This window comes from Mastomys coucha, unplaced genomic scaffold (genome assembly GCF_008632895.1).
Source record: "Mastomys coucha isolate ucsf_1 unplaced genomic scaffold, UCSF_Mcou_1 pScaffold13, whole genome shotgun sequence".
In the NCBI taxonomy this organism is placed as follows: domain Eukaryota; kingdom Metazoa; phylum Chordata; class Mammalia; order Rodentia; family Muridae; genus Mastomys; species Mastomys coucha.
The window spans coordinates 31,395,575-31,405,392 of NW_022196895.1; the positions used below are offsets into that span (position 1 = coordinate 31,395,575).

General features: G+C 44.7%; 1 protein-coding gene across 5 annotated transcripts in view; it reads right to left on the reverse strand.

The window, feature by feature from the left end:
• Sil1 (SIL1 nucleotide exchange factor) overlaps positions 1 to 9,818 on the reverse strand; it is a 255,742-nt gene that overhangs the window by 159,386 nt on the left and 86,538 nt on the right. For all 5 annotated transcript variants that reach the window (XM_031365349.1, XM_031365350.1, XM_031365352.1 and 2 more), the window contains one exon: positions 3,918 to 4,056. In XM_031365349.1, coding sequence (XP_031221209.1) covers positions 3,918 to 4,056 — 139 coding nt within the window. The remainder of the gene's footprint in view (positions 1 to 3,917; positions 4,057 to 9,818) is intronic.

A 9,818-nucleotide genomic window follows, 5' to 3' on the forward strand; every position in this document is an offset into this window, starting at 1 on the left:
CAGATAGCCCAAGATTTGGAAGTGACATCTGAAATGGGGGCAGTGATAGGGGAAACTGAGTCTTTAACTTGTGGGATCTGATACTAGTCCTTAGTAAATAGTATTAGAATTGAACTGATTTCTTGGACACACAGGTAGTGTCACAGATATAACAAACCACACAAGCATCTCTGGAGCAGCAAAGGATCAAAAGCTCCAGAGAAACAGCCTTGTCACCCCGACCAGGGTCAGGTGCTCCTTCAGACAGATGGCCAGAACCTGCAGGAAATCAGGCTCCTCTCTTAAATACTTGAAACTAGAGTAGTCGTTCTACTATAAATGAGGATTTTAAAATTCAATCCCCTCATATTGCTCATGCAGATCTGAAATGATCTGACCAGATGGCTGGTACTCCATAATTCTTGGATTGCTCTCATCAGTGGATGATTTAGATTTTTTTTTCCTCTTTTTCACCCCTCACATGAATGTGTTCTTGTACAGGCTTCCTGCATGCCCCCATCAACTGGGCTCTAATACCAATATTTCAGGGATTCTCACAGTTGCCTTGAAGTCAAATTGGGTCAATAAGAAACCTCTGATTGAGAGTGGCTGTGCTTTCTTGAGCTCAGAGAGGCTGATGGGAAGCACTGACAAACAGGAAGGACAGGGAGGCCATTGTCCAGTGTCTTCCTCACCTCCATTTCTCCTTCATGTCACCAAAGGGAGCAAAGGTGTTTGGTTTTTTTTAATGACAACATATTGAGTACAGAACATATGTCAAGCCCTTTAAGAAACAGCTTACATACACACATACATACACACACACACACTCACATTCTCATACACATATTCACATTCACACACACACACACACACACACTCACACATGCACACTCACATACTTACACACACACTCACACACACTTTGCAATACCACTTCTGTGTAGTTCTTATTTCCATTCCTATTTTCAGATGAGATTTTAGAGATTTTGAGCAACCTGAGTGCCCACAGCTCAAAGAGAGCCACAGTTAGGTTCAACATCATAAAACTGCCCTAGCTAACTTCCCATGGACTCCTCAGCACAAGAGAAGGTCTGGCCTTGCCACACCAATGGCCTTTTGTTGTTTCTGTACTGTCTGTGAATCTATAAGCTACGTGGCACAAAGGGTTCATGTCCAGTTTGTTCCTTAGGAAGACATCATGGCACAGTATTTAAGCTGGGCTTAAGGATGTCTGAATTTTGACACTATTACTTATTGGCTGTTTGTCTAAGTAATCTCTTCTTGCTACAAATGAGTTCTGTATGTAAAAGTTAGGATAACTATAGCAACTACCCTCAAAGAGTTCCTGGCATAGTCAATGCTTAGTAAATGTGAGCTATTTATCTCTAGCATAAGGTAGGATCTCAGAAAATGCTGAGGGAAGATAAAGTCATAGAGTCTGGCTATAATCAGTGTTCCATAATAACAAGTGCACAGGCACAGAACTCTGGAGTCCAGGAGTCCTCAGCTCCCTGCCTAGAACCAAAGGACCTGCCAGCAAACAGCTTTCCCTGCTTGCTGATTAACAACTGATGCTGAATCCACACTCAAATGCTTGCTGTGGCTCTGTTAGGTGAGCAGATCCCAAAATAAACCAAAGAAAGGGAGACAGGAAAATCACTTCCAGAACAAGTAACTCCCAGTGAGGATACTGACAGTAATAACAGTAGCAAGCAGACTCCAGGGGTGAGACCTGTAGCTGTCTCAGTGCTGTCTGGCTGAATCCAAGTTTCCACTTGGCCCAGTGGGAAGACCTAAAAAGTCACGTGTGCCAGGCTGCAGCAGGCAGTCTGTCAATCTGCCTTCCAATAAGCCTAGCACATAATCCAAACAGTCCATATACCCTAGTAATCTTCCCTTTGAGGCAAAAGGAATTCAGAGGTACAGCCTTCCATCAAAGAGCAAAAGTCCTTCCAACAGAAGGGCAGAACTGGTTGGCTGAGATAGGGTCAACAACTGTCTATATAAACTTACCCTTGTCTTCAACATCCCCAAACAGTGCCCACCATGTTCTCATGTCTACCTCTGGCTCTCAAGCAAGAAACACTGTACTAAACATTCTGTTTGTGCTCATCCCTGTTCCCTCATCACAACTGCTATTGAAGGAGGAATAGAGAGCAGCTGATAACCATGGAAGTCTCCCTTTGCATCCTAAGTCCCCTTCCTCAAGTAAGATCACCAGGAAAAGAAGGCTGTATGTTCACGCACCTTCAGTACTGTCCAGTTCCATAAGTGGACTAAAGATGTGTACAAGTGGGGAATTTACCTCTGAAAACCACAATCTCTAAACCAAGTGATATACTGGGCAGAGGACTTTGAATCTACAATGTGTTTTAACACATTGTTGTTGCAACAGCCTTTGCAGCAACTTTAAGAGAATTGTGTACAGAAGAGTATACAAGGAGCTCTTGAGAAACTACAAGCTAGAGGGTGTTGTCAAAGGAACATCAGTCTCATGTAAGATGAGTGCTTCTCTCTAGTTCCCCAGCTCTCAGAGTCTGTTCCTCACTTAGTCTCTGGCTCTTCCTTCCAAAGAATACATATGTAGGGGCTCTTGAGCCACTAGCAGCAGTGCCACTGCTAGGGGCTAGGAACAGCTCAAGGTCTCAAATATAGTGCTGACCAAGGGCTTTATGGGGACTACTGAGCTACCCAAAGGGGCAGAAGTAGAAGTAGAAGTAGAAGCCCAGAACATCAGCCTCCATCAACTCCCCAAGCTTGCGGGTTTCCAAGATCACCCTTGACCCTACATAAAGCCAGAGGACCATAGCCACATCCATCTTCTACCTCTCGACTCCTGAGAACCTCTCCAAGCTGTTCCTCGAAGACTGAATTCTGTTCTCAGGGAAGCTGAGAGAGGACAGGCAGAGTTGGACCTGCTGAATCCAATACCTCTGTTCTTGAACTTCCCTCTGCTGAAGCCACAAGCTCTCACTTGGCTCCTTTGGGGCTTCATCAGTCTTCTGCAGCAGCTCCTACCCACATGCAAGCCTAGCAGGAGTGATACTGCTGCTGGCACAGCAGTGCTATCCTGGCAGCACAGCAGTAACGGGGGCTGTGAGGACCTGGGGAAGTTGTACGACAGCTGCTGCCAGAACTTGCCATCCACTTTGCCACAACACAGAACACAAGCTGCCTGCACCTGAGAACAGTCTCAGCATTGGCAGAGCAGGCTCCAACCAAGGACAGCTGGAGTGGGAAGGAGAGGTGGGAAGCCAGGGGATCAAGGCTCTGAAGCCCATGACAGTTGACATCAGGTGAATGGCATAAGTCATCTAAACTTTTGAGCTTCAGCATTTCCACTGGAAGATAAAGACTAATAATTCTATTCCTGTGGAAATTGAACAACATGGTGTACATGAGGAACTTAGCAGTGGGCCTGAATATAGTGAACATTTCACAATTGCAGGCCATTGTCATTATCACTTGAAACCCTGGACTCAGGGTCATAAAGGGGTCAGAAAGTTGTTCCCTCTGAAGATGGCTCAGTTATGATCAGGCAAGGACCAGCCCTTTCTTTCTTGGCACAGGCTCCTTTAACAGAACACTTGGGCCCAGCACCAGTACTCAGGACTCTCTCGTGAACACTATTTCAGCAGCATTGAGCCAAGCAGCAGAGCCCAAAATAGCATTCACAGAGCAAGGCACATGTCACTGCCTCTTCTGTGCTTCACAAAGTTTTCCATCAGAAAGCACGGCCACCCACCACAGACCTCCCTTCCAGGGCACTTGTATACCACACACTGCTCTGCTGGAGAATGGAGGCACCCAAACCCCATGGCACTGCAGCTACCCCTGTGATGGTCACCATGAGGATGCCTGCTCCCAACCTTCAAGAACAAAGGGCATTTATGGCTTTAATTCAGTGTTTCTAAGGAGCAGAGCAAGTCCAGTACCTGGTTGAAGAGTCTGCCACTCTTGAGTTGGGTGGAACACCTCTAGGACCTCGGTATCTAGCTCCTCCTCTTCCCTGGTTTCCTTTGTATCCGATTCCTTGTGGATGCTCTTCTCTGGGTTGGTGAGCGCAAAATTATTCTGAGAAAAGAAAATAATGCATGACCCACCACTACAAGAAGGCAAGAAGAAAGAACTAGCTTGAGGTGATACAATCTCCCTGTATGCCCTTCCTCATCTTCAGACATGTTTCAATACCTGCAACTCCTCCCACAAGGTCAGCCTCAGAACCAGCACATGAGGCAAATGGTTAAATGAACACAGTATATTTTTGGATAGATATGGTATTTTTGTATATGTACAAGAATACCACCAGAAGATTCCATACTTTCTTGAAGGGGTTAAAGAAAATACTAGGGAGAGGGTTAGCACTCTTTTTACTTTCTGTTTAACTGCCTGAAGTAAACAGGCTGGTGGCTGAGTTCTAATTGATTCCCAAGTAGTCTGGCAAACTCCCCAGAGATCAATAGGGCATAAATGTTCTGAAACATTCCAAACCACGGAGTAAAAGTTACAAGTGGGAATGAGGGATTCCAACTGGGCCGAGGCAAGAACATATCCCAATTGTTAACTGCTCGACAAACCTGCTTCTCCCCACACTGTGGACATCAAAGGCAAGAGGATGGAGTCCATGAAGTACTCTCAGCTTAGGAGGCTGGGACCATGAACATCAAGTGTTGTTCACTGTTTCTTCCTGGTCTCCTGTTGTTTAATGTTTATTTCTATTTTATGTGTATAAGAGCCTGGGGAAGTTGCCTTTGGGATAGTAGGAGGAGCCACACCAGCACAGATATACAGGAAGTGACCCCAGTCCTCCCACTACCCTTCATTACTCTTCATCCACTTTCCAACTCCTACCCTACTGTGTATTTCTTAGAGTCTTCCTTTGAGCCATATCTATGTTGAGTACTTTACATAAACCTCATTTTGATTTCTCAACAACTCTAACTCTGCCTGGGTGGCATTACATGCAAGTACTTCCTCGAGTCCAATCCCAGCACTAGAAAGGAACTCTCGCCTGCCTGGGTCCCTTAGTGCCTGATCTTTAATTAGCTGTCAGAGGAAGGGTTAAGGTGTTAAGGTGTTGCTGATGACAATACAGAGCCTCTCCAAGAATTCTCACATTTAACAAGAAATAAAAGCATGAAATTTAGGTGGCGGAATTTCACACCTTGTTAAGAGCCAGAAAGGAAAATATCTTAGGCAAAAGGATGCTCTTAAATCATTTCACGAATTAATGAGAACACTGACTACGGCAAAGTGGTAAAGAACAGGAGCTCTCTGTAAATACCACAAGTTCAAATCCCATTGTTTCTGTGACTCTGGGCAAGTTATTTAACTTTTGAAGGCTATGTTTTCATCTCACACACTGTAAGCCACTAGCTCTGACAACACGGTACCTGTCATTACCAGCACCGCCACCACTGTTATCTTCATCATCACTACCACCACCTTACTTCTAAAAGCAGTGTAAGCTCCTAGGTCAGAGACGTCTGTGCTACGACAACTTAGACAACTGCACAGTAAAGTTTTGTGCAGAACAGGTTGAAAAGAGGTCACTATGTACCCCAGGAGTTCAGCCTAGCTCAAATCCCTCTTAGCTATTCAAGTTTAAGTCTGCACAAAAATTTATACAAAAGGCAGGGATGGGGGCTAGAGAGATGGTTCAGTGGTGAAAAGCACAGGCTGCTCTTCCAGAAGACCCTGGTTCAATTCCCAGCACCCACATGGCAGCTCACAACCATCTGTAACTCCAGGGGATACAGAACCTGCTTCTGGCTTCCATGGGCACTGCAAACACATTGTGTATAGAAATGCATGCAGGTAAGGCATTTATTATATAAAATTAATAAAAAACCAATGTTTTTAAAAGAAAAATATTGTGTGTGAAGATGAGTGTGATCCACAGTGCACATCTGTAAGCACAGCACTTGAGAGCTGAAGTGACAGTAAGAGGGTCAGGAGAGCAAGAATAAGGCCAGCTTATATTATATAAGAGCCTACCAATGGGAAAAGCAAGAATGGTAAGGAGAGAGAAATAGGAGTAGAGAGGAAGAGAAATAAGAGACAAAAGAGAGAGATAATATGAATTAAGAACAGAATAGCAGATGTGTTTGTAAGACTACAGAAGAGAACTTGTCAGGAGGATGTGATCATCCAGGATTTCCAACTACCAAGTCTCCTGAGGCAGGTACTAGGTCCATCCTTTATAACTATATGCCCAAGGCCTAGCACATAAGACCTAGTTCATAACGGCTGAGTAAGTATGTGTGAGAGCGTGTGAGTTAGTGAATGAATGAATGAATGAATGAATGAATGAATGAATGAATCATACTTCATAGGCAGGTGTGACTTTGGGGCTTTAGACAACCCCTAATCCCTGAGTCTTCTGCAGACAGGTAGCAGTATCATATTTAAGAATAAAGACTACTTTATCTGCTAAGTATCCAGAAGCTATGTACGCTAGGACCAAGCCACACTGGCCAGCTTTTGGTCAAAACTGCTAGACCACAGGATTAGAACAATATTAATAAACATTTCCTCAGAGCCGCAGAGATCAAATGCTTCCAGGAGCCAGGCAGAAATAGGTGAATGAGTGAAATGAGTGAAGTGGGCCAGGTGAATGCAACAGGGAACACTGGGCCTGTAGAGCAACCCTCCCACCTTCGAGGTGGGAAAACTGCTAATTAAGAAGAGCCTTCTGGGACTCGGGAACTCCCTCGTTAACAGAGTTTCTCCATCTCTGACCTTGTCTGCGATTTTCTAAGCTCCTACATTTATCTCTACCTGAGGAATGGAACATAGCCTCAATTGGTTTATAGGATCAATTTCCTTTCTTCTGACAAAACCTGTTCAATCAGCACCTGAGATTCCTGAAATGTTTCCCCATGCTAATGAGGTATGCCAGGAACCCTATGGCCTCAGTCAGTGACCTCTGCCTATCCTGGAAGTCCCCACCTTCAGTCCCCCTAACTTTATAAGCTTTCAGTCACCCTAAGTAAAGTTGATCTGCCTATTGACAAGCAACCCCAGTGTGATCATTCACCATAGGAACTCACACTGAATCCCGTTTGACATCTCCCACTGCCCTTGTGGATGGAATCAGCAGATCCTTAAGAACAGGGAGACCCATACTTTGCTAAGGAAGCTGCCGCTCTGCTGTATATGCCTGCTACACAACTTGAACACAAACAGAAATCTGGATTTTTATGTGAACTGTTCTCATTTTTAGACTGCTAAGAAGACCAAACCAAACACCTAAGCTTTAAATTCCAACTTTGCTTTAGTGTACCAAGAGGTAATTCCAGGATGTGTGACAGGTCAGCAGGAGAATAAGTCTCATAACCTAGTGTCTTAATTAGGGTTTTACTGCTGTGAACAGATACCATGACCAAAGCAACTCTTATAAGGACATCATTTAATTGGGGCTGGCTTATAGGTTCAGAGGTTCAGTCGATTATCGTCAAGGTGGGAGCATGGCAGCATTCAGGCAAGCATGGTACAGGAGGAGCTGAGAGTTCTACATCTTCATCTAAAGGCTGCTAGAAGAAGACTGGCTTCCAGACGGCTGAGATGAGTGTCTTAAAGCCCATGCCCACAGTAACACACTTCCTTCAACAAGGCCACACCTCCTAATTGTGCCATTCCCAGGTCTAAACATACACAAACCATCACATTCCATTCCCTGGCTCCCACATGCTTTTCAAACACATGAGCCTACGGGGGTCATACCTAAACATACCATAATGCAAAATACATTTAGTCCAACTTCCAAAGTCCCCATAGCCTACAGCAGTCTCAACAACGATAAAAGTCTGAAGTTCAAAGTCTCTTCTGAGATTCATTCACTCACTTAACTGTAATCCCTAAAGCAAGACAGGAAACCAGCTGGGCAAACTCTGATCTCCACATCTGATGTCAAAGCAGTCTTGAGATCTCCAATTCCTTTTACATCTTTGTTGTCTGCAACAAAGTTCTACCGCTCTGGCATCTTCAACATCTTAAGGTCTTCAAGGCAACAATGTTACACCTTCTTGTTCCAGTACGTGGGATCCACATGTGATCTTCTGGGATCCTCTACATGGCTTGGGTCACATCTCTAGCTCTGCCCTCTGCAGAACTCTAAGCTCTGGTTGACTCCAATCCACATCTGCTGCTGTTCTTGGTGATCATCCCATGGTACTGGCATCTTCAATACACTGGGGTCTTCAACTACAACTAGGCTTCACCAATAGCCTCTCATAAGCTCTCTTCATGGTGCTAAGCCTCAACTTCTTTGTGATCTCAGAAAACACTTCCCAGATTTCACCTCATTGATGCTGGTCTCCTCTTAATCACCACTAAATTCTAGCTCCAGCTAACCAGCATCAATTGTCCCAGTAGTCCCTTCTATTCTTGACTATAAAGCCAGAGCCAAATGGCCAAAACTGCTGGGTCCTGCAGCTTGCTGGGGTTGGAACATGGCCCCTCTTGTTCTATTACATTATCACCAGCTTTATATTTTCCATCTCCTTCACTGCCTAAGCTTGGCTGTCCTGGAACTTGCACTGTAGATTGACCTTGACCTCTGAGATCTGCATGGCTCTGTCTCCTGGGATTAAACATGTATACTACCATGCCTGGACTTAAGCTGTTCTTCAACCAGAACTTGCTTTGTCCCAGGCTGGCTTTGAACTCAGAGATCTGCTTGGCTTTGTCTCCTGGAATTAAAGGTGGTGTACCACCATGCCTGGTCCTAAACTTAGCTGGGTTGGATCTTGCCCCAAAATCCCACTCCTTTAATCTGTTAACTCCTAAAACATAGGATTCAGCTTCATTCTACTTCCTGTTGCCTCAATAATACTTAAACTATATATTTTATATTTTTCCTTTCTCAGCTTGCTCATTTTCATTAAAATGCTCTTCATAAGAGTAAACTTTAGTAGCCACACAACCAGGCTGTTTTGAGACTTCTTTTTCAAAGCAATTAATCTAAATCTCCTCACCTTAGCCTCAGGCAGACTCTTCAGACAAGGGCAAAAAGCAGCCCCATTCTTCCTTCACCAAAGTACCACACAAACAGTCTCTAGGTCACATGCTGAAATTCTCCTCCATTGTAACTTCTTGGGCCAGGTCTGCACAATTTAAGTCACTCTCAGCAACAAAGTCTTCCATAGTCCTATTAGGATGGCCCATTAAACCCCACTTAAAGCATTCCATTGCTTTCCAAATCAGGAAATTCCAAAACCCACATTCTTCCCAAGCATGGTCAGGCCTATCATACCAATACCCCAGTCCCTGGTACCAACATCTGCCTTAGTTTTAGGGTTTTACTGCTGTGAACAGACACCAAGACCAAGGCAACTCTTATAAAGACAACATTTAATTGGGGCTGGATTACAGGTTCAGAGGTTCAGTCCATTATTAAAGAGGGAGCATGGCAGCATCCAGGCAGGCATGGTGCCTGAGTAGCTGAGAGGTCTACATCTCAATCAGAAGGCTGCTAGGAGAAGACTGGCTTCCAGGCAGCTGAGAAGAGGGTCTTAAAGCCCACACCCACAGTGACAGACCTACTCCAACTAGGGCACACCCACTCCAACAAGGCCATGCCTCCAAATAGTGCCCACTCCCTGGGCCAAGCATTTACAAACCATCACACCTAGAGAAGCAAGAAGTCCTTTGCTGTATGATAGATTTTTCTTGGGGAAATGCAACACAAAGGTCTACTAGTGCTAGAAAAGGAACCCAGGACAGACCAAAGTAATGACAGCACCAAAGTCCAATTTGGTGACCCAATAAAAATGTTAATAAAGCCGGATGGTGGTGGCGCACGCCTTTAATCCCAGCACTTGGGAGGCAGAGGC